This window comes from Asparagus officinalis, chromosome 5 (genome assembly GCF_001876935.1).
Source record: "Asparagus officinalis chromosome 5, Aspof.V1, whole genome shotgun sequence".
Classification (NCBI taxonomy): Eukaryota; Viridiplantae; Streptophyta; class Magnoliopsida; order Asparagales; family Asparagaceae; genus Asparagus; species Asparagus officinalis.
The window spans coordinates 4,697,134-4,722,757 of NC_033798.1; the positions used below are offsets into that span (position 1 = coordinate 4,697,134).

A 25,624-nucleotide genomic window follows, 5' to 3' on the forward strand; every position below is an offset into this window, starting at 1 on the left:
CACGAATGCGGTCGACCGGACCGGTCGACCGCCGCCTGGTTTGCCTGATTCTTCTGAGTTTCTGCAATTTCTTCACTGGCAACCTCAAAAGAAGAGCGTGCTCACGTGTCTGCCCAACCTCAAAACCGCCAGCGGTGGAGTCAATAACCAATACTGCACAGTCAGCTTGAGAGGTACCGGTAATCATGTTCTTGATGAAATCACGATGCCCAGGAGCATCAATAATAGTGCAGTCGTATGTGGTGGTCTCAAACTTCCATAGAGCATTGTCAATGGTCAGCCCTCTTTNCTTTCCCTCTCGGCCTTGAGCTTGTCAAGCTCCCAACTTGTAGATTAGATGACCAATGACCACAATGTTGGTGTGAATCTTTTCTTTACCCACAGTGCAAGCTGGAGACATGAAGCAAATACCATATGAGACACAGTAAATGGTTAGGAAACAAACTGGAACATAAATTGCTGAGGAATGAGGATTTGGCAATTCTACCTATGCTTAAGATACTACAAAACTCTTGTCATGCTACATATTATGTACATTTATCTACACTTGATCTCTACAATCTACCCAAAGAAGTTTCGCTTTATTTTAAACCTAAAACATACGGAAAATATTTCAATGTGATTTTATTTGCCAAACACGGTGGTTTCCTATAATAAAAAAATAAAACCCACCCTAAGAGAACATACTAGGAGGAAGATGCCTAATAATGCTTAAATGCCCAATCATACTAAAATCAAGAACACATCAAAAACATCAAAAGCAGATTATATCAGATCTATAACCCCTAAACAATGCCTAAAATCATACTACATTCAAGAAAATAAAGTTATGTACAAACCACATTGCTTAGATTCATCAATAAATCATGGTCAGAGCACATCAAGAACAAAATAATGTGAAACGTGTAATCATACTAATGTCAATAGCACATCAAGAACAAAATAATGATAAATGTATAATCATACTAAAGCTAACCGTATTCTACCAACACTCTTATAGGCACTCCTATTCTTTGACTTTGAGCGGTTAAACTGACGACGGTTTGGATCTCGGCCTCGAACTGCTAACGCATCTCCCGATGCCTTCTCGGAGGGTTCACCATCACTCTTCCTCAACTCATAGTTCACCAAAGCTGAGGTCACCTCCTTGTAGCTAACTGTAGTTCTTCCATTGATCATAGTGAGAACGAACGTACCATAATCATCTTCGGGCAACGAACACAGAAGTAGCATCGCCTTGTCTTCATCCTCAACTATAATATCAACATTGGCCATATCTGAAAGTAGCTTAGTGAAATTGTTGACATGCTCCCTGATGGAAACCCCTCTCTTCATCTTGAACTGGTAAAATCTCTTCTTCAAGTGAAGCCGATTCTCAATGCTCTTCGTAAGATATTTCTCATTGAGTGTTTCCCACATCTTCTTCGCCGACGTCTCGTTCATAACATCATAAATAAGATCCGGCGTCAAGCATGACCTAATAACACCACAAGCTCTACTGTTCATCTTTCTCTAAACCTTATCCTCCAACTCAGCGGGTTTCTCTTTTAACTCAAGAGTCTCCTCCAAATTCTGTGCATCCAAAGCATCCATCACCTGACACCTCCACAATCCAAAATTGATCTTGCCATCGAACTTCGGAACATCAATCTTCGTGTTATTGATGCTCAGACTCTGTATCGCCTTTGTTAGAGACGAACCTGACGTGCTTGCATCTCCTATGTTGTCGATCTAGCTCTGATACCAATTGTTGAGCGCGGCGGAAGCAACTATAATGTTTCGCGCTAACTTCGAAACAACTATAATGTTTCGCGCTAGTTTTACTGTTGGAGAAACCCTTTTCTTTTCTTTTCCTTTTTTGTCTTTTCTTATCAACCTAAAAGGTGTGGAAAGTTACTTGGCTAACAAATTCAAAGTTCTACCCTATTATAAAAAAATCACTTTAAAAATTCACCTTAGACCCAAAATAATTTATTCAATTATTTTTAAACCTAATTTGTACTACCCAACCCAATTCCAAAACAAGGATCCCCCCTATAAACTCACAGTTTCACCAGTTTATTCTTAAACTCCATCCATTTCAAGAAATCACATCATGTAGACACAATTTCCTCCTTTGAATTATTTATTATTCTTAAACTCCATCCATTTCAAGAAATCACATCATGTAGACACAATTTCCTCCTTTGAATTATTTAAATTATTTAAATCTATTTTGCATTTCAGCATCACATCATGTAGACACAATTTCCTCCTTTGAATTATTTAAATTATTTAAATCTATTTTGCATTTCAGTAGTTCGGCATATTACTAAATTTTGTTCAAAATGATTTAGATATATGCTACGTTTTTAAACAAAATGGTTGTTTAAGTATTATCTTTTCGTCTTCTTTCACACTAACTTTGCAGCATTAAACGAGTCAATTTTGCTCGTTGCACACTTCACCAATTTACAACTTTGTTGATATGTTTACATTAAGGATTTCTAGCGCGAAACATGACTGTTGCTATCACTCGCTCTAAGAGGGTGACATGCGTCCAACCCCAGACCAAACTTTACAACCTAGCCTACAGCCAACCCTACACCCAATTGATTATCAGTGTTTTCTTCGCGAGTGCCGAAGAACAATCGCCAAACGACGAGTGCCCTTAGACTTCTTCGATTACATTTGATTGTTTGGTTACACTGCATTTACAATTTAGCATATAAGAGTGATGGTTTATTGATTTGGGAGTCATTTTCTTAAAGATGATGATTTAAAGGGTATTTTTGTAAACATTTAGATGCGGGGAATAGGTTTGCAAATATGCATGATTTATGGGGTCATTGCAAGTTTTACACATCATGAAGAATTCACCAAAAATGATCAAATATTTTATGACTGAAAGCTAGTTTGGTGTTGCTATTTTTTTAGGTGATTCTACTTATTTTTTCAAGAAGCACCTAATAATAAAAGTCTAGTGAAAACAATTTTGACAGGCTTATTGAATATGCTTCTGCTTTTAAAAGTGTACTTTTATAAGCAATTTAAAGATACTTTTAAGCAGCAACTTCTTTTAAGATGGTACTTTTAGAAGCAACTTGAGCATGCCTCTAAAAGTTGCTTCTGTTTTTTTATAATTTACATATTATATGTACTTTTTATCTTTTAACAAGCTACTAAACACCTTAGTTACCTCTTAAGCATTTTTTTATATTTGACTATCAAACCGCTAGTTTCAGCATCTTACATAAATCGCTTCTATAACTGCTTTTATAAACAACTTACTATAAGCTCTAGCAATACTGTTGGAAAAAGGGGTATAAACCCAAACCTCGACGGCGACCCCACGACTCAGGCGAGGTTGAGTATGGGCTGTAGGCAAGGCGACGAGCTTCTGGCAAGTCGACACAGGCGAGGGCGAGGCCCTACAGGCGAGGTCGAACGTGCGTGGTGCAGGCGAGCTCGTGGCGTTGCAGGCGAGCTTGAGCGGGACTCCCTCCAAGCGAGGTCAAGTCGATCTTCACAGGCGACCTCGAGAGGACAGCTCACGACCGGTTGTCGTGAGCTGGCTAGGGTTTCCCTGTAAAGGGAAACCCAGAGCCCCCTCCCCTCTCAGAGATCTCTCTCTCTCCTCGCGATCTCCAGATCCAGCGATGGTGGCGTTTCTTCCTCCAGCGCTCAAGATTTGAGGTGAAGTTAAGAGGGGGTGAGGTTGGAAATTAAGAAGGGGGTTTAAGAGAGAGAGAGAGAGAGATCCTGTTTTGATTATTTTGAGAAGAGATTTTACAGTTTGTAAAATCTCACGCCTTATATTAGAAGAACAAATAGTTTTTCTATTGCTTCTCTTTTGAGAGATCTCAAGTTTGAGATTTGCTCTTTTACAAGCTTTGTAATCTTCTTTGATATAAAGAAAATTATTTGTGTAGCTCTCGAGGACGAATACAAGTTGCTGAACCTCATTAAAACTCGGTGTTCTCTTTTCTTACAATATTTTTTAATTTGCTATGATTTCTTCTTTCCACTTCTTAACACAAGATCTGGTAGGATAAATTCCGCAGAGGGTTCATATTTGACAGGTGGTTGAGTAGTTGAATTCCCCAATAAATACTAGATTGGCCCAGGATAGTCCCATTAAAAATTTTATGGACTAAGATGAAGCAAATGCAATAGAAAACAGTTTGGATTTCCAGCGGTGAAAATGGTCGATCACAAACGTACACGCGACTGAGAAAAGTCTCTGGACTTTTCGCGATCGACAGCGAGTGGTGTGGCGGTCGACCACGGACCCTGTAGTGGATTTTCGTGGGTTTCTGTCTTCTGTCTGGTCGACCGCGATGTGGTTTTGGACCTGTGCTTGGTTTCCTGTTCGCATTGGGTTTGTGTTTTGATATAAGTTGAAACACGATTTTCTAGGGTTTCTAATCAGAGATTTTAGATTGTACTGAGCATATTAAGAGGAAGAACTTTGTGATCAAGTTGAGAAATTTGGTTTAGGATTTGTGTGAGTGATTTTGTGAGATTGTAACTCTTTATACTCTCCTTGATTTAGTGGAACTTCTCTATCCTCTCCCCGTGGACGTATGCACATTACCGAACCGCGTATATCTTTGTGTTTGGTTTGATTTGTCGTATTTGGTTTGAATTGTGCTCGTGTACGGTTGGTTCTCTTCTTCCGTGATCACAGATTCATTCGGTGTGCGAGCATGTTTCCGCAAAGGCCCGTAACAATTGGTATTAAAGCTCAGATTTTACATCTAGGATTTTGGCATAATGTGGAGGAAGATTCATTATGGAAGCTTGTTTCTTGGAATTTGGAGAAGACCATCATGGTCCATAAGAGACCACCAAAATATGAAGAGGCGATATGAGAAAAGATGAATAGGAACACTTGTGGGGTGATAAGGTCTTATTTGAAACAAGAGCTGAAATATGATGTGATTGGGGTAACGTCTGCAATGAAGATGTGAGAAATTCTCAAAAGTATCTTACGAAGAGTGTTGAGAACAAATTGCACTTGCTGCGTAGGTTATTTAGATTTCAGATGTCCCGAGGCACCTCACTAGCAGTTCATGTGAACTACACTAAGTTGTTGTCGGACTTGGCGAATGTTGATGAGAAGATATCGGATGAGTTCAAGGGTATTATTCTTTTGGGGCTCCTTACCGGATGAAGAGTATGATATCTTTGTGCTTACTTTGTTGAATGAAAAATCTTCTATCACTTATAGTGAAGTAACTAACGTTTTAATGAATTATGATTTGAGGAGGATGGACAAGGAGACTTCCCGCGCTAGTACTTCCCGAGAGGTGACAATAGAGGCAAGTCAAAGTCAAGAGGCCATCACCAGTTAGGAAAGAACCAATGTGCATTCTGCAAGGAGTATGGATATTTGAAGAGAGATTGTCCAAAGATCAAGGAGGAGAATAGCAAGAAGAAGGGCCTGAAAGCAAATGAGGTGAATGTTACGAAAGACGATTCCGATGAATCGAGCTTTTCTCTATTGATTACTCCGAAGGTGAACCACTTGGATGCATCAGATTGGATATTTGATTCTGACGCTACTCGTGATTCCTAGGCGAAATTGATTTTCATCATTTGAGAGACTCGATGGGGGTGTTGTTGTCATGAGAAATGATCAATCATGTGGTATTTGTGAGATAGGTACCATGAGGATTCGGATGTACGATGGAGTAGTCCGTGAATTGTAAGATGTAAGATTTATTCCTCAGTTGAAGCTTTGGAGGCAAAGGTAACCTTTAAGGATGTTGTAACAAATGTTACTAAGGGATCTTTAGTGGTGATGAAGGGAGTCCACAGTTAAAACTTATATTATCTGAAAGGGAGCACCGAGATTGGCCAAGTTGCTTCAACTATTTCAGAGTCGGATATTAGTAGACTTTGGCACTATAGGTTGGGCCACACAGAAAAAAAGTCACTGCAGGCTTTGTGCAAGCTGGGGCTATTGAAGAAAGCCAAGAATGGTAAAGTAAAATTTTGTGAGCACTGTGTTCTTGACAAGAAGACTAAGGTGAAGTTCGGGACGACCATTCATAGGACGAGAGGCATCCTGGACTACGTGCACATAGACGTTTGGGGTCCCACTAAGACTGCATCACTTGGTGGTCGACATTGGTTCGTCACGTTCATTGATGACTATTCTAGGCGATGTTGGGTGTACACCATGGCAAAGAAGAGTGAAGTCCTAGATATATTCGTGAAGTGAAAGAAGAGGTTGGAACTACAGACTGGGAGAAAGATCAAGACGTTGCGATCTGACAACGGTGGCGAGTACACATTAGACCCCTTTTTGTAGCTATGTCAAGACGAGGGCATATAGAGGCACTTCACGGTTAGTCAAACACCGCAGCAGAATGGGATGACAGAGAGGCTAAATCGGTCTTTGTTGGAGAAGGTCCGATGTTTTTATTATCGCGGAGTGGTTTGGAAAAGATCTTTTGGGCTGAGGCACTTACATATGCGAGCCACCTCATTAACAGGCTGCATTCATCTACGATTGAGGGAAAGACCCCTATGGAGATGTGGGAAGAGACAACACACGACTATGACCAGCTCAAGGTATTTGGGTACCCTGTATACTATCATGTAAAGACTGATAAGTTGGAACCTCGAGCTAGGAAGACCATATTTATAAGATTCAAGTGTGATGTCAATGGATACAAGCTATGGGATCCAGTTGATAGGAAGATTGTGCTGAGTAAGGATGTTACGTTTGATGAGGCTTCTATCTTGAAGCTTTCCAGCTCTCAGCAGGTGGAGAGCTACCCGACAGAGGAGATATCACAGGTAGTGAAAATCGATGCAGCTCTACCTTGTTCAGATGATACATTATCCATTAGAGTGCCGACTGAGGTAACGTCATGCGAGCACGACGATGACGAGGAGGATACAGGTACATTTGTGCAGGATTAGGAATCGACGGCTCAGGTTCAGGATTCTGTTGCGATTCGCAGACAGAGGAGAGACATACGGATGCCAGCACAGTATACCAACACAGTAGTTACATATGCACATCCGGTAAAAAGTATCGATGAGTTGGTGCCTACTACATTCATAGAGACCGAGCAGAGTTCGAAGGTTGATTCGTAACAGGTGACTATGCAGGAGGAGATAGAGTCTCTTCATAATAACGATACATTAGAGCTTGTTGAGCTTCCAAAGGGGCGAAAGGCGATTGGTTGCAAGTGGTTGTACACGAAGAAGAAGGGCATTGTAGGCACTCCAGTGAGGTTCAAGGTTAGGTTGGTTGCGAAGGACTATGCATAGGAGGAATGTATTGATTATAATGAGGTTTTCTCTCCAGTAGTGAAGCACTCTTCGATTCAGATTTTGCTAGCTTTGGTGGCACAGTATGGATTGGAGTTAGATCAATTGGATGTGAAGAAATTTCTTCCTGGTGATCTTGATGAAGAAATATATATGACTCAGCTGTTAGGATTCTGAGCTATAGGGGAGAAAAAACTGGTTTGCAGGTTGAAATCGTTATACGGTTAGAAACAGTCTCCTCGACAGTGGTATAAGCAATTTGATGGTTTTATGATTGATCATTCGTACACTCGGAGCCAGCTTGATCTTTACGTGTATTTTTGCATATGTTAAAAGAAGGTGCGTACATCTATTTGTTGCTCTATGTTGATGACATGTTGGTTGTCTCTATTTCCAGGTCTTCTATAAATGAGTTGAAGGCACAGCTTTCAAAAGAGTTTGAGATAAAGGATTTGGATGAGGCTAAACGCATTTTAGGGATGAAGATCGGCAGAGACAAAGAGAAGAGCAGAATTTGTTTGACACATGTGACTTATTTGAATAAGGCTCCACAGTGATTTCATGTCAACATGGATATGAAGCCAATTAGTGTACTGTTGGGAGTCCATTTGAAGCTTTCAACTGACCTTTCACCGAAGACAGTTAAAAATCGAGAATTGATGTCGAAAACTCCATATGCGAGCACGATTAGAAGCTTGATGTACGTGATGGTATGTACGAGGCCAGATTTGTCACAGACGGTGAGCATGATTTTGAGATATATGCATGATCCAAGAGTGGGTCATTGGGATGCCGTGAGATGGATTTTAAGGTACATTCGAGGTACGCTCAATGTTGGTTTGGTTTTTGAGCAGGACACTAGAGGTGGGCAGTTGTGCATTGGCTATATTGATTCGGATTATGCCGGAGATTTGGATAAACGTCGGTCTACTACAGGGTATGTGTTCACTTTGACTCGTACACCGGTGTGTTAGAGATGCATCTTACAGACTACGGTGGTTTTGTCGACAACAGAGGCAGAGTACAGTGTTGTAAATAGCGGCCAATACCGGGGCTATAGCGGCGGGAATAGCGGTCGTGGCCCTTCAGCGCTACGCGTAGGGGTTTCGCGGTTGGCTTAAGCGGGAAAATCCGCTATTCATTCGAATAGCGCATAAAAACGGATTTTAGCGGGTTAAAAGAGGGTTTTGTTAAAAAGAGGGTTTTCACGGTTAAAAGCGGATTTTCACGGTTTAAAGCTGATTTTCGCTGTTAAAAGCGGCTAAACCCGCTATCACATATATTATGATGCTATATTTCTTAAATTTCTTCATAGTTTCATTCATACAACAAACCTACTAATTGTTATTTACTGATAATACAAGAAATTTACAACTAATTGAATTTTTAGATTTTTTTATGAAGTTATTTACTGATAATACAAGAAATTTACAACTAATTGAATTTTTAGATTTTTTTATGAATTTTCTTATTATTTAGGATATTTAAATATATTTAAATTTAACCGCTATTTGACTATGCGCTATTTGTCGCGATTTCGCCGCAATAGCCCGATATAGCCTTAGCGGTACCTCGCCGCGCCGCGCCGCGATCCGCTATCAACAACCTTGGCAGAGTATATAACGATTACGAAGGTTGTGATGGAGGGTATTTGGCTTCGAGGACTTTTGGAGAAACTTGATATATCGTAACGGTCTGTCACTATTCATTATGATAGTATGAGTGCTATCTATTTGACGAAGAATCAGGTTTTTTATGCGAGGACGAAGCACATTGACGTTCGTTATCACTTCGTTCGAGATGTTCTTGAAGATAGCGATGTGGAGATTGTGAAGGTCCACACAAAGGATAATTTGACGGATATGCTCACTAAGTTGGTTTCGAGGAACAAGTTTGATTATTGCCGAAACTTATTGCACATTTGTATTTGTTGATGCCGTTGACGGCCATTTGGATGAACTACAGGCGGCTTGAACCCTTAGGAGAGGGGGTACGTAGGCAACCATATTGGTACAGTCAATTTTGGAGAAACAACACATTGCTGCTCTTCATTTGATGTCGGCTCAGTTTTGAAAAAGCTTCACCAAGGTAGAGAATTGAAGTGAATACAGCAAAAAACAGTTAGGATTTCCAGCGATCCACCACGAGTCGCGCAGCGGTCGATCGCAAACGTGCACGCGACTGAGAAAAGTCTCTGGACTTTTCGCTGTTGACCGTGAGTGGTGCGACGGTCTACCGTGGACCCTGTAGTGGATTTTCGTGGGTTTCTGTCTTCTGTTCGGTCGACCGCATGTGGTACGGCGGTCGATCGCGATGCGATTTTGGGCCTGAGCTTGGTTTCATGTTCGCATTGGGTTTGTGTTTTGATATAAATTGAAACACGATTTTCTAGGGTTTCTAATCAGAGATTTTAGATTGTACTGAGCATATTGAGAAGGAGAACTTGTGAGCAAGTTGAAAGATTTGGTTTAGGATTTGTGTGAGTGATTTTGTGAGATTGTAACTCTTTATACTCTCCTTGATTTAGTGGAATCTCCCTATCCTCTCCCCGTGGACGTAGGCAAATTGTCGAACTACGTATATCTCTACGTTTGGTTTTATTTATCGTATTTGGTTTGAATTGTGCTCGTGTGTAGTTGGTTCTCTTCTTCCGTGATCACAGATTCGTTCGGTGTGCGAGCACGCTTCCGTAGAGGCACGCAACATAAGCAAAGTAGTGGCATTTTCTTAGCAAAGGTCGACTAAATACTAGACAAAAATAGACACTAGCTACCGCCATACATATTTCCACTCCTAAATGACAGCTCTAAAAATTGCATTTGAACTATCTGGACATTTTTTTTTGCTGTTCAAGGTTAAATTCTGATCTCAATCCCTGTTGCAGATTTTATTCTCCCTCCCTCCCTCCCTCTCCTCACACACACACACGCTCTCATGCGCATTTCTACTACTAAGTGAAAGCTCTAAAAAATTGCATTTAAATTATCCGGACATTTTTTTACTTTCCAAGATAAAAATGCGGATCTCAATCCCTATTGCCGGTTCTATTGAAAGGCCTCTCGGTGGCAGCCATGGGAACTTCTCACTCAAGCAGCCTAGCGCCAGATTCTAGCAAAGATCAGCTGTAAGCTTATATTCCAACATATGTTTGTTCTTGTCAAAAAGAATTTGGAAATACAGGGTTATGAAGTAATGGTTGGAGAGCTAGGAATCCAGTTATGAGGTGGTCAGAAGCAACAGGTAGCAATCCATCGTGCAATTGTGGAGAAGCCAAAAATTTTGCTCCTTGATCAAGCGACAAGTGCACTGGATGCTGAATCTGAACGAGTTGTTCAAGGCACTTTAGATTGAGTAATGGTCAATCGAACAACAATAGTTATCGCCTATCCATCGTCTACAATTAAAGGTGCTAATACTATCGCTGAACAATATGACTGTAGTGAAAGGGAAGCATAAGGCTCTAAAGAATATTATGGATGTCGCTTATTCCTCCTTAGTAGCACTTCCCTCTAGTTCCACTCCATAGTGCACACTATTTTTTATTGATGACATTATCAGATTAAAGTGTTGTTTTCATCTATGTTTCTGTGGATGCCTATAATTAAGTATGTTAATATGTGATATTCGATGTTGGAGACTAGGTCTAGCCAAAATCCGATGACTTGTAGCAAGAGAAGAGACGATAACAAATTGGTGACTCTATCTAAGGGTAAAAGAGTAAAAAAATTTATCCCGGTGATATATCTGCTAAAATGTCACCCAATGTAGAAACAAATACTTGCAACTCTATTGCAGTTGCCGAATTTTAAAGTAGACCAAACAGCTACCGTTGCAACTGATGCAGAAGCAGTTTCCTGCAGTTGACAATTGAATTGTTTATGGTTGCTTGCAACCAAACAACTCTGAAGATTAATTTGCAAAAATCATTAAAAAACACAGTATAAACATATCACATTAGCCTAACGTTAATATTTCCAGTGACCAATGAACATAATCTACAATTTTTTCATAAAAGAAACCCAACTCTATTATGAACTATAGGCATAAAAGAAATTTTAGTTTTGAACTTAAACTTTACTCCAATAGCCGTATATGTTTTTATGCTCACCGGTTCACCTAACCTTACGGACCCTCCTTTGTTATTTTTGTTGGAGATTTAGGGGACATTTCTTGAGGATGCCAAGCTTCGTATATGCTTTATCAGTGATCGGGGGTTGCAATCTGAAGCTAAAAGGATAGCCTATAGTAGCCAAAAGATATAGCTCCAGTTATCTGATCATGTTAGATATCAAAGTTTGTAAACAGGTCATCTCTATTGGATAGACCATTAGAAATGTCACCATGAAATCAAACCGAAGCATAAGTTTAAAAGATATCCCTTTAGAAAAAAGGCAAAAGACAAATATACAGTATGTGTCTCTACATTTTAAGAAATTTTCTTGCCAGAAATTGTCATCACGAAGGAACTTGTTTAACTGACATAAACTATATTCTGGACAGTATGATTAAGATCACGAAACCTTTTCCTATGACATGAAAATTACAGACAGGGATAAGGTCCTGGTGCATGTAAATTAAAAGCTATAGTGAAGTGGATCAAGATGACACGCAGAGGATATTTATGCTTAAGCTAAACTCATACCCAATTGTAGACTAAGCACATAACAAAAATAATACGCAAGTGAAAGTAACTAAATGTTCTCATATAACTCTTAGGACCTTTCTTTTAGAATGCGAAATGTATCCTTTTAACTTTCTTGGAACATGAATACATAAATTTCCTATTGAGTATCACAGCTATATTATGTGGTTCTACCATTTTAAGGGTTTCCGCATAAATAGTTATTGTACTAAGATATATAACCATTATGTGTATTTATTCTTGGAAAAATTTTTAATCCTGTGTACTGAAAAATTAATAATTTAGTTAGTATTATTCGTGTTTAGAAGGGGACAACAAAAAGAGTACCAATGTCCATCAACTTCCATTTGTGAACGCAAGCAAGGATTTCACTGACATTGCATGCCGAATATCATGCATAAGAACAATAGAAATTTCAAAATAAAACATTACATAGATTTTTTTTGGGTGAAGTAGTATAAATTATTAATCAATGTAAAAATTCAGAATATAACCGGACCATACCTGGAGTGGAACCAATGGATTTCACTCCCTGTTTAATGCCCATTTATATCCCAAAAGGGCAGATCTCTCCCCAACACTATAGAATAAATAGGATGCTTATAAGCAGATATATAGTCTATAATTTTGTCAGTTGAATTCAATCAATTGTCAAAACAGGCTTATGATCTGACATATGTCGGTCCTAAGTCCCTGATCCGTGAGGTAGTGCTAAAATTTATTGCTAGTCTAAATTCTATCTATACCTATTAGCAATTTGAAACTGAATCAAAACTTTTGAAGAATATTGGTAGGTTAAACTTCTCGTGACTTTTTTTAAGAATAATGGCAGGCTAAACTTCTTTTGTTTCGTCAATAGGGATTTAATGAAACAACTCTAGATATAAGAAAATGATGTTTCCCAGTCAAACACAAGTTACTACATAAACTACAAGAAGGTAACTAGATTAAAAAAAACTGTTCATTTAGGATGTTAAGGGAAAGTAGTGTATCGTATCCATTCAGTTAAATGTGAGTTTGATTTAAAATATAAGCATCAGGTGAATTTAGTCCCACGTTGGAAAAAGAGGCCTGTCCAACCCTAACAATATATGTAAAGGCAACAAAAAAAGAAAGAAAGAAAAAAAGTGATAAAATCATTTACGCTCAATATTAGTGTACGATATAAGGGCACAACTCACTCTAACATTTAACAAGGATTATATGAGCTGCTAATGTATAGATAGGTATTGACACCTTGATCAAAATATACCCCTTGGCATATACTCTAATATCTGTTCTTGAACTTTTTTTTAATTTTATTTTTGGGAATTACAGGGTAATGACACAATGGTTGGAGCGCGAGGGATTCAGTTATCGGGTGGTCAGAAGCAACGTGTAGCAATTGCATGTTTCATCATAAAGAAACCCAAGATTTTGCTACTTGATGAAGCAAGTAGTGCAATGGATGTTGAATCTGAAAGAATAGTTCAAGATGCTCTAGATCGAGTTATGGTCAATAGAACCACAATAGTCATTGCTCATCGACTGTCTACAATTAGAGGTGCTGACACTATTGCTGCAGTTAAGAATGGTATGGTCGCAGAGAAAGGGAGGCATGAGGCTCTGATGAATTTTGAGGATAGGGTTTATGCCTCCTTGGTAGCACTTCACTCTAGTTCTACTTCATAGTAAACATCATTTTGCACTGACAACTTTATCAGGTTAAGTTTTGTTTTCATTGTTTCTTTAGATGACTCATGTCTACAATAGAATGCGTTGATATGTGATATGTGATATGCAACGTTGGATGTTAAATCTAACCTTTATCTGATGACTCCCTAGAAAGAGAAAATGATGACAAATTAGTGAGTCCATCTGAAGGTAAAATAGTTAAAAAGAAATTTCATCGAGGGGGTATAACTGCCAAATTTTCACCCAATTGCAATTTCAACTTGCTGAAGTTTGAACATAAACAAGACTTCTACAAATTGCAACTAATACAGGAGCAGTTGCATCGAAATTAAAGTTGCAAGCAACCTAACAACCCAGAAGATTAATTTGTATAAGTCATAAAATACCACAGTAAAAACAATCACATTAGCCAACCCTCAATATTCAAAGTAACCAGTAAACATAACATACAACAAAAGCAACTAGCGCGACTATGTTTTCTTTTCAAAGTTAATAAGTTAGATACATCTTACCTGTCCAAAAATCAAATTTAGTTTAAAACTTGACCTCTGCTTTATTCCAATAGCCACAGCTGTTTTTAGGCTCACTAATTCACCTAACCTTATGGACCCTCCTTTGTTATCTTTGATGGAGATTAGGGGGACATTTCTTGAAGATGCCAGGTTTGGTATATGCTTTGTCAGTAACCGAGGGTTGTAATCTGAAGCTAAAAAGATGGCCAACAACAGCCACAAGATAGCTCCAATTATCCGATCATGTTAGATATAAACTATTGGATAGACCATTAGAAATGTCATCATGAAATCAAACTGATGCATAACTATAAAAGTCAGAGCATACAATCTCTACAAGTTGAGAAATTTTCTTTCTAGAAATTCTCAGCTTGAAGAATTGTTTAACTGGTAATAGCCTGGTATAAACTACATTCAGGCCAGTATGATTAAGACCATGAAACCTTTATTAATATATAATCTACATGAAATTACTGACAAGAAAGATAAGGTCCTAGTGTATGTAATATTCTCATATAATTGTATGGGATTTTATTAATATAGAGAATACAAAATGCATCGTTTAATTTTTTTTAGGACATAAATACATAGATTTCCTATTACTTCTACCATTTAAGGGCTTAAATACATTACTTTTGTACTAAGATATATAATCATCACGTGTGCTTATTCTTGGAAAATTTTCTGATCCTGTATATCAAAAAATTAATAATTCAATTAGCATTATTCATGTTTAGGAGACCGCAAAAAAAAGTATCAAATTCCATCAATTTCTATTTGAATGCAAACAAGGATTTCACTGACATTACACGATGAATATCATGCATAAGAATAGTAGAAATTGCAAAATAACACTGTACATAGCAAATAGTTGTGTGAAGTAGTAAGTTATTGGTCAATGAAGATATTTTAGAATAGAAGAGGACTCATACCTGAGGAGGAACCAATGGAGCTTTTCTAAGTGGTCTTTTAATGCTATCATTATCTGCAAAATTTTCTCTTTCTCTCGAGCACCTTGGTGACATCATTGTCTATGATCACTAATTGTTGCTGAACACAATAATTCCACCATTGTCCATACAATTCAAATGGGTCTTTAAGAATACAACAAAATTGCATACCTTCATCCAAATTTTATCTGGCAGTTGCTCCCCTTTTGAAGCTTTTGCTAACTCTATGCTCCTACATTTTAAAAAGTAACAAAATTAAAATTTGCAAACAGGGATTAAGTTAGTGACTAAAGTTGAGAAATTTAGCTAACCTGTTTTTAAGAGATCATCAAGCTTGTCTCCTTCATAACAGCTTGAAAGTGACATGCTTGATTAAAACAAACCAAATAAAATTTATAGAGGTATAAAATTTGTCCCTTGAGCACCCAAATTGGTATCTGATCATCTTCCAATTGTCCTATATTTAGGTTAACTTTCTTGCTAAGAAGAGGGTGTGTTTGTTTCCCTTTTATGTTTTAATATATTATGGAATACTTACCAAAGAAATGGCTTATATCAGTTGCCAAAGGAAATAGACTGCAAAAATTTGTAATGACAGATAAAAGAGAGTATTTGATGTTTCTTGATTAAATAGATTTTTTAAGATAAACAACTTAATTTGCATATAATCACCGCCACAAAGTAGGAGTCTCTTGCACTTCTTCCCTGTGGTAGAACATTAAATATTTTCTCCAGGATATGTCATTAAATAAACTCATGCTTATTAGTCAATAACGGCAAATGGAAGTATAAATATGACACAATATTATGGGAAACAGTATAAATATGACACAATATTATGGCAAATGGAAGTATAAATATGCCACAATGATGGCAAATGGAAGTAGAGCGTAAAGGCAGTAGAGAAATTAAGCATAGTGTTCGTTTAAGTCAGATGTATAAATATGACACAATATTATGGGAAACAGTATATAGCACATTTACTCGGTAGCATTCCCTCAAGTTTTGACATCTACTTGTCTCTTGAACCATTCAGTACCTGAGGGAACCTAAGATTAGAGTGATGAACAAGAATCTAATGCCACATGAGGTATGTACAGAACAAGTGTATGGTGGAAATCTTTACCCTTTCTTCAATAGTCTACTTTTTGAGAAAACAGTAGATAACTCCTACAAACAACTGGAGTATTAACCAACATGCATAAAAACCTAAAGGTAGCCACAAATGGAAGATACAAGTATCCCCTAAATGAAACTGGAAAGGAAAAGTTCATTGAAAAAGTCCGACAAAAGAAATTGTTCTTTGTATTGCCGCCACCACATTATACTCTCAAAACGAAAAACAAAAAAGGAAAAAAACATAAATGTCAACTGTGCAGGTATTCAAGCGGTTATTAGGAGGTGAAAATACATTATCAACAAATAAAATTAAAAAAAAGGAGGTGAAAATACATAGATAGTACCTGTATCAGAAAACTCAACCTCTCTCCGAACTCTACTTCTTCTTCTCCTCCTCCTCCCCCCACGACATATTTAAAGAAAAAAAGGGGTAAATAAAAGCAAGTTACATTCTAGCCGAACTAACAACTAACAATTAACAAATCAAAATGGATTAAGAGTTTGAAAGAAGATTGTTGAAATTCTTAAAAATCACCATTAAAACCCCAGTCTGTCAAGAAACTTATTGTTCAATATGTGACCCTAGAGATCCAATCAGCAATACTGGAATTACAGTGCCATCTACCAAGTTAAAATAGTCATACCATATAAGAAAACTATAGTCCATACTAGTCTATACTAGTCTATAATGAACATAGTGAGGGTAGTAAAAATTAAAATATTGGTGGACATATTCCTCTATTCTATTGTTATTCGGAGGGTAAAACAGTAATTCTGCAAGAGAATTTTTTTTTCTTTTCCTTTCTTTTCTTTTTATTTTTTCTTTTCTAGAAGATTCTAAATCATGACATGAGAATATAATTTGGAGTCACATATAACTAAAATTATAATTTTTTAAGAAAAACATTTATTTTCTTTCTTTTCTCCTTTATTCCTTTCTTATTTATAGAAAATTCTAAATCATGAAATGACAATACACACATAAAATAAGTTGCCATATTCTCAGTTTTTCCTTTTTCTTTTAATCACTTATTTTAGTTATATTAACCTCAATTAGGAAACTACTCAACAAAATTGTGTTAATGATAGATTTAATTGCTAAATAATTCTATGTTGAGTACCATAATAAATTTGCATAAATCAAATCATCATCAAACTATTTTATAAAAATGTAAGACTAATTATATAATTGAATACTTTTTGCCTGGTTATGTGCTAGTAGAAGTAAAAAACCATATAAACATCAAGTCTCAAATTCGCCCAGTTTCCACTATAGTCCAGCTTCATCAATTTGTATGATGAATTAAACATCAAATGATGACTCGGTGAGAGAATGATATGTTTGACTCTAATGCATACATCCATAGATATTATGTAACCTGGAGGGAAAAAATAGAACTAACACAGATTAAAATTAAATATTTACTCCTGGAGTATTGCATAATAGAGAAACTATTGTTAGGATTGTGCCTTTGATTCTTTGTATAACTCCATAAGAATTAAATAGGATTAAAGATCTATCATGCTTAGGAGAATGAGTCTCATCATAATTAGGTGTTTGAATCCTATTCTAATTAGGAGAATGAGTCTCATCATAATTAGGTGTTTGAATCCTATTCTAATTAGGAAGTTAGGCTAGAGATAGGGTTTTGGTTTTCCAATATATATTCTTCTATTGTTGGAGGAAAAACCAAATAGAGAAGAGAGAGTCAATATTCTTGTAATCTAGGGTTAGCAGAGGATGTAGCCTGATTCAAGAATTTTGTACGATAGGCGAGAGTTTTGTAGTCTTTATCCATGCAAAAGATTACATCATTAGGAGAGGATTTCGCAGTCATTGTCCGTTCAAAAGATTGTAATGAGAGGGCTTTAGAGATAATATGAGAGTTCATTATATATGTGATGTTGAGAGATTGAGATACGAGAGTGGGGTGGTTGCACTTGTAGTTCTCCCTGATACATAGTGAGTTTCTCGTATTGTTACCTTGTGGACGTAGGTCGAAGTTGGTCGACCGAACCACGTAAATCTCGATATTCTTTTTTCTTAATTGTGGTTGTTTTATATCTTGTTGATTGTGGTTGACTTCCGAATTGCGCAGATTACAGTAGATGGGGAGAATAAATTTCTCAACAAGTGATATTAGAGCTATGTTGATGGATCCGGGAGCGAGTTCGTAAGATAGAAAGCGATGTCGTGCAAGATTGAAGATCAGCGTTACAAGAATCAAGATGAAGAAAAAGAAAAAAAGAAGATTAATTTGTCTTCTGATCGAGGGTTTGGAGGAAGATTTTGACGATCTAGAAGTTGATTCCTAAGTTTTAGAGTGTTCTAAACACGATGGGAATGTTTGATTTTTCAGATTTTGTTCAGATTGGTCAGAAAGTGCTGAAAAGTTCTGATGGTGATGACGAGAGAGATCTGATGGCAGATAGGATAAACGAGTATGCGACGGATGAGACTGGTGTAAAAAATCAGATGTGATTCTAAAAGTAGAGTTGTCAACATATAATTATTCAGAGTCATCGTGGGAACAGGAATTGGTTGATGTGTAGACTCGAGGACAGTGCTAGATTAGGTGGAGCTTGCAAGCAGGCACGAACGAGTGACACACACGGAGAGGAAGATGGTGGCATTGAACTTAAAGACGATGAATGCTCATATTCAGTCCAAGACAAGTGATGGAGGAGATAGAGGCATCCGGCTCGTAGTGTGGAGTAGAAAAGGTGCACAAATATGATTCGAAACGAGCGATGCAGGTGGAGTACGAGGACAGCAATTAAGGAAGGCTACTGTCATGATTCAGACTGAGAGAAGTATGGTTTGATTTACTTCTAATGTCAGAGGTGGCGAAGATCTTTTGTTGCGGACAAGAGAGGTGAAGGCACCACAGCGGAGGTTCATACGGGCATTCAATTGGAGTGCAGGTGTTCTGATTAGGAGTGCATGTGCTTTGATTTGTAGTGCGAAAAGGAATATAAGACCAGTGGGAGAGGTAAAGTTTCAAGACAACGATGATATATCTTCAAGGGAGTTTGGTAATCAAATCTAATGTGGAGATTGTTAGGATTGTGTCTTTAATTCTTTGTCGAAAAGATCTTTAACCAATTTACAAAAGAAAAATCTCTTCACATGAGACACAGAGTCAAGTTTAAGAAAGGGTAAATATCAGAAAAACCGCCTTAACTTTGGACGATTATCGAAAAACCTCCCTCAACTTCCAAAATATTAGAAAATCCCCTTAAATATAGGGCTTATTAAAAAGCCCCTTAAGATTTTTATTACACACCCCTCCTTTGAAATTTTATCAGAAAACCCCCTAAAATTAACATTGGCAAATGAAAAGAGATTTTTGACACCTTGAGTCTGAGTTGTCAGCTTTGGAACTATGTACTGTGTATATCCCCAAGAAAAATAGTGTATATCCTTCGAATCGGCTTCAATACCCTATAGTTTCACCTAATTTGAATATCTCTGGCCGCATTTAAGTTACTTAAAGTTTCTAAAAGTTGCACTGTAGTATTCTTAGTTTTGCAAACATGAGAATTTTCAGAGGGAAATTTTCTTGGTTGCATAACCGAGGGTAAGATGCAACTTTCAGAAACTTAAGGATATTTAGGTGCAGCCAAATATAACTGGGGCTATACAAAGAATATGAGCGAGCATCTCTAGGTATATCTGTAACTGAGAGCAGTGGTGAAGAGAACTTTGGAGATGTTCCTAATGATGAGATGATTCAGTTTGAACAGAGTGAAAGTCAACTATATTCAGTCAGTGGGTCCAAGTCTCAATTAGAAGAATATCTAGATGAAAAATTAGTCAGTTGGAAGAAAAATGATCACTGGAATGTTCTCGAGTATTGAAAAGGCGAATGCGAGAAGCGTCCTCAGTTGTCGATGATGGCTCGAGATATATTAAGTATTCCTATTACTTTGGTGGCCTCTGAATCGACTTTCAGCATTGTGGGTCGTGTGCTTGACTAGTATCGAAATTGTCTTCTTCAGGAGAATGCTGAAGCTCAAATTTGTACTGGTTCTTGGTTAGACGGGATTTCTCGTGAGTTGTTTTCTTTATTGCTTTTTTGTATTGTTGTACACTACATATTTTATCATAGAATATTAATATTATTTTTTCTTATTAAATGCAGCTCTGGTAGACATTGAAGAAGGAAATTTATTAGTACATGATTTCAGTAATCTCAAGGTTTCTGAATCGGAAGGCGAAAGTGATTAGCGTTATAATCCATTTATTTTATCTAACATTTATCACAGTAGCATACTTAGTTTTATTTAGCCACGGATATATTTGATAGGGAGTTTAATTTCGGTCACTGAGCTTTAGGAGATTCCAGAGTGAATGAAACCAAGTAATCCATTTACTTTATCTAACATTTATCCACCACAAATATATTTGTTGTTGTTTTCAGGACTTGTGGAAGGGTTCAACTCAACTGAGGCAGCTAGAAAGGTTACTTGATCTGTTTATTTTGTGATTATCTTATCAAATGTAATATTTTTTAAGCATAAGACATGAAATCATGAAGGTCTTTCGAATTTTAATTCCTGTACTCGTTAATTGTCCAATATTTGCCAAAAACAATGTCAACTAAGCTAGACGTTATGTAATTAAGGGCACGATAAAGAAAATAATTCAAATTAATTTTGGGGTGGGTGGGGCAAGGGGGGATTTTTTGTTTTACTTGTTAATTATATGTTCTTTTATTTATATTTTAAATCTTTGACCCTTCTTGACAATGTATGGAATATTCTCTCTATTTGTATCCATCAGGTGTTGTAACTGAAAGCTTTCAATAAATTTGAGAACACATTGGAAGCTTTATCTGGAACAACTTTGCTAATTGATAGTAAGCCGAGCAAGGGTCTTTGCCATTTTTAATTTTACTACTTTATATTGAAGATTTATTAAAAACTTCCTCTTGGCCTACCAGGTCCCCTTTTCTGTTGGCATCTTTTCTTATTTGTGTGCAAGTCATTTTTGTAGTTCGCAATCTATTAGTACTATAATAACATCTTTTGTATTGGGAAGCAAAGTTAGTTGAAACTATTTATGAACTTAAATCAAGCAACGATAATGCAAAGTTTGTGTCAATGTGATCTGTATCATGTTCTCATGTGATATATTGATGTATTTATTAGTATTTTATCACAAACCTAGCACCAGGTCATGAGTAGCAATTACTGGTTTTAGTTCTTGAAGTTTGAATCAAACTCTACATTTTTTCCTTACTGTAAATATATATGATACACAGATCCTCATATAATATATATTACATTATCTGTATATTTGCCAATAGAATTCTTCCGACTCATTTGTTGAATAAGAATTCTATTTCTAGTTTCTAATTCTCGAATGATTCTATTTAGGAAAAAAAACTCCTAGAATTTTTGCAAAAAAAACGCTCAAAAGGTTGTAAAAGCCCTCCAAAATGTATGAAAAGGCTCCCAAAAGTTTGCAAGAGCCCCAAAAAGTATTATATACATAGCTACTATAGTTAAATGAGCAAATGGGTAGCCCGTTTATTAAATAGGCGGGCAAAAACCTACCCATTTAGAAAATATTAAATGAGTCATAAATGGGAAATGGGCAAAACATGCGCACTCATTTAGGACCCGCCCATTTAATACCCAAACTCACTCATTTAACACACCTACTCAACACACACCTAGCAGGAGGTGATTTTCTTGAACAAAATGAAGAAAGGTGAAAAGACAAAAGACTTGGTTTCACTTATGGAGTAAAAAAATAATAGAAATAGAGTCACATGGGCTCAAAGACCATCGGCTCAAAAGAAGAAAAACAAAGTGGTCCTAAGAAGCTATGAGTGGGTAGGAACTAGCAAGTAGCCTAGGCAGCTATGACCATATTTACTTCATTTTGAATAAAGAAGTTGAAAAGATACAGATGTGGGAAAAGAAATATCGTGTCCCTCAAATAACAGAGAAGGTGGTATGAAACAAAGAAGAGGGCAAAAGTAGGCTCTTATACCAATAAAAGGATAAAAGAGGTTGGTTTTTTTGATTTGGGGTTCCGGATAGAAACTTTTGTGTTTTTCTGTGTATCTCAACAATGAGATAATCCTTCATTTTATATTGGCTTTCCAGTAACCACCCTCACCCCAAATCATACCAACCTCCATAATTTCCTCTAACCATCCACAAATCCTTCTTCTACAGATATTAAGAAAGTTATGCTAACAACCCAATAATATCTAGGTAATATTTCCTGATTGGTTTGGTCAATAATTGATCGGGTCATATTAACAGAATGATCTAACAAATCTCACAATCTTGACTACTTTGAAAAAAATTCAATTCTTCAATCCGATCATAAAAAAGAATTGGAAAAATACTCACTTTTGTGCTAAAAAAGAACCTTACGAATCTCCATTTTCTTCGTGGCGTAGTAGCTGTTGATGTATCCAAAGCCTCCATTGCATGGTACCTTGAGACTGGGATGCATGAGCAACAGCAACATGACTCTTTAGCTTCTTTCCCTTGAGATAGAGCAGTTTGGGGGGGCATTCGACTTCTACTGATCAAAGCAAGTCTGGCATAAAATGCGCCCAAATTCGTCATAAAGAGGCGGGGGGCCATTATCATCGTTGAGCACTTCCTTAGAAGTGGGATCCTTGGGGATGTGGTTTTAGGAGATGGGCTCTTCAAGAACGAGGACAAGGTTAAAGAAGTCCCCGAGAGTGAAGTTTTCGTCAAAGAGAAACTCCACGGGGACCTAGGTTTAGGGGTTGATTTTTCGGAAAAAACAAGAATGGCGGTTTCTCGTTACAGGTTGAAGAGACGACGATGATGGTGATCTGATTCTTTCTGAGTCACGCTAGATTATATAGAGGGCGGGCCGTGGGCCCTCTAGAGGTCGCTTTCGAGGAAAGTTTAGAAGGGGAAGTAGAGCGAGCCAAATTTGTCACTCTCGAGGACTTCTTTAACCTTGTCCTTGTTCTTGAAGACCCCACTTCTGAGGAAGAGCTCGACGACGATAATGACATCCCGCCTCTTTACGATGAATTTGGGCGTATTTTATGCCAGGCTTGTTTTGATCGGTCGAAGAGGTCCCCCAAGCTGCTCTATCTCGAGGGAAAGAAGCTAAAGAGCCATGTCGCTGGTGCTCATCCCAGTCTCAACGTACCGTGCAATGGAGGCTTTGGATGCGTTAACAGCTACGCCACAAAGAGGAAAATGTAGATTCATAAGGCTCTTTATGAGCACAAAAGTGATTATTTTTTAATACTTTGATGATTGGATTGAAGAATTGAATTTTTCAAAGTAACCAAGATTGTGAGATTTGTTAGAGCATTCGTCCTTTTTACATAAGTAGATGTCTCGTTTTATAAGATTCACCTACTTATGTAAAAAGGACGAATGATCTAACAAATCTCACAATCTTGGTTACTTTGGAAAATTCAATTCTTCAATCCAATCACCAAAGTATTGAAAAATAATCACTTTTATGAGAATAAAGAGCCTTATGAATCTACATTTTCCTCTTTGTGGCGTAGCTGTTAACGCATCCAAAGCCTCCATTGCACGGTACGTTAAGACTGGGATGAGCACCAGCGACATGGCTCTTTAGCTTCTTTCCCTCGAGATAGAGCAGCTCGGGGGACCCCTTCGACCGATCAAAACAAACCTCGCATAAAATGCGGCCAAATTCGTCGTAAAGAGGCGGGATGTCATTATCGTCGTCGAGCTCTTCCTCAGAGATGGGGTCTTCAAGAACGAGGACAAGGTTAAAGAAGTCCCCGAGAGCGACAAATTTGGCTCACTCCACTTCCCCTTCTAAACTTTCCTCGAAAGCGACCTCTAGAGGGCCCACGGCCCGCCCTCTATATAATCCAGCGTGACTCAGAAAGAATCAGATCACCATCATCGTCGTCTTCTTCAACCTGTAACGAGAAACTGTCATTCTTGTTTTATCCGAAAAATCAAACCCTAAACCTAGGTCCCCGTGGAGTTTCTCTTTGACGAAAACTTCACTCTTGGGGACTTCTTTAACCTTGTCCTCGTTCTTGAAGAGCCCATCCCCCAAAACCACATCCCCAAGGATCCCCACTTCTAAGGAAGAGCTCGACGACGATAATGGCCCCCCGCCTCTTTATGACGAATTTGGGCGCATTTTATGCCAGGCTTGCTTTGATCAGTCGAAGTCGAAGGGCCCCCCAAACTGCTCTATCTCAAGGGAAAGAAGCTAAAGAGTCATGTCGTTGTTGCTCATGCATCCCAGTCTCAAAGTACCATGCAATGGAGGCTTTGGATGCGTCAACAGCTACGCCACGAAGAAAATGGAGATTCGTAAGGCTCTTTTTGAGCACAAAAGTGAGTATTTTTTCAATTCTTTTTTATGATCGGATTGAAGAATTGAATTTTTTTCAAAGTAATCAAGATTGTGAGATTTGTTAGATCATTCTGTTAATATGACCCGATCAATTATTGACCAAACCAATCAGGAAATATTACCTAAATATTATTGGGTTGTTAGCATAACTTCCTTAATATCTGTAGAAGAAAGATTTGTGGATGGTTAGGGGCTGTTTGGTTCGTTTTTTAACTCGGTGAAAAAGTTTTACACCTCCATATTAGATTTTTCGTGGCCACGTAGGATATAAGCTTTCCGTCGGGTTTTTTTTTCCTTCTTTGGTTCGCTAGGGTTGAAGAAGGGAAACTCGGTGAAAATCGCCATCACATTAGATTTCTCCCCCAATTCCTTCCTTAACCTCGTGAAATCGACGAAACTTGCAGCCACATCAGCTTTTTGCCATATAAACAAAAGTTTTCCTTTTTTTCCATGCGAACCAAACATAAGAAAAATAAATACATTGGTTTCCCACCATTTTTTTTGTGCGAACAAAAGCGAAACAATTTATTTCTTAGAAAAATTTGAAAAACTCAAAACTTGTGTTTTTGTACATGAAAATGCATTTCCCTATATCTAGGAAACGAACCAAACAGCCCCTTAGAGGAAATTATGGAGGCTGGTATGATTTGGGGTGGGGTGGTTACTGGAAAGCCTCTATAAAAGGAAGGGTTATCTCATTGTTGAGATACACAGAAAAACACAAATTTCTATCCGAAACCACAAATCAAAAAAACCAACCTCTTTTATCCTTTTACTGGTATCAGAGCCTACTTTTGCCCTCTTCTTTGTTTCGTACCACCTTCTCTGTTATCTGAGGGACACGATATTTCTTTTCTCGCATCTGTACCTTTTCAACTTCTTTATTCAAAATGAAGTACATATGATCATAGCTGCCTAGGCTACTTGCTAGTTCCTACCTACTCATAGCTTCTTAGGACCACTTTGTTTTTCTTCTTTTGAGCCGATGGTCTTTGAGCCCATATGACTATTTCTATTATTTTTTTACTCCATAATTGAAACCAAGTCTTGTCTTTTCACCTTTCTTCACTTTGTTCTAGAAAATCACCTACTG

The 25,624-nt window shown here is 37.6% G+C and overlaps 1 protein-coding gene, 1 long non-coding RNA gene and 1 pseudogene across 2 annotated transcripts; 1 reads left to right on the forward strand and 2 right to left on the reverse strand.

Moving 5' to 3' along the window:
* The window catches only part of LOC109840270, a 17,022-nt pseudogene extending 4,484 nt beyond the window's left edge, over window positions 1–12,538 (reverse strand).
* On the forward strand, window positions 13,221–13,654 carry LOC109840272 (ABC transporter B family member 3-like). The gene has a single exon (XM_020408847.1). It carries the CDS (start codon window positions 13,241–13,243, stop codon window positions 13,580–13,582), a length of 342 nt encoding a protein of 113 aa, XP_020264436.1. The 5' UTR covers window positions 13,221–13,240; the 3' UTR covers window positions 13,583–13,654.
* LOC109840274 lies at window positions 14,316–20,795 on the reverse strand. The gene is made up of 4 exons (XR_002246845.1): window positions 15,359–20,795; window positions 15,219–15,279; window positions 15,030–15,147; window positions 14,316–14,787 (listed from the first exon to the last, which is right to left on the reverse strand). It is a non-coding gene; the product is annotated as an uncharacterized LOC109840274 (long non-coding RNA).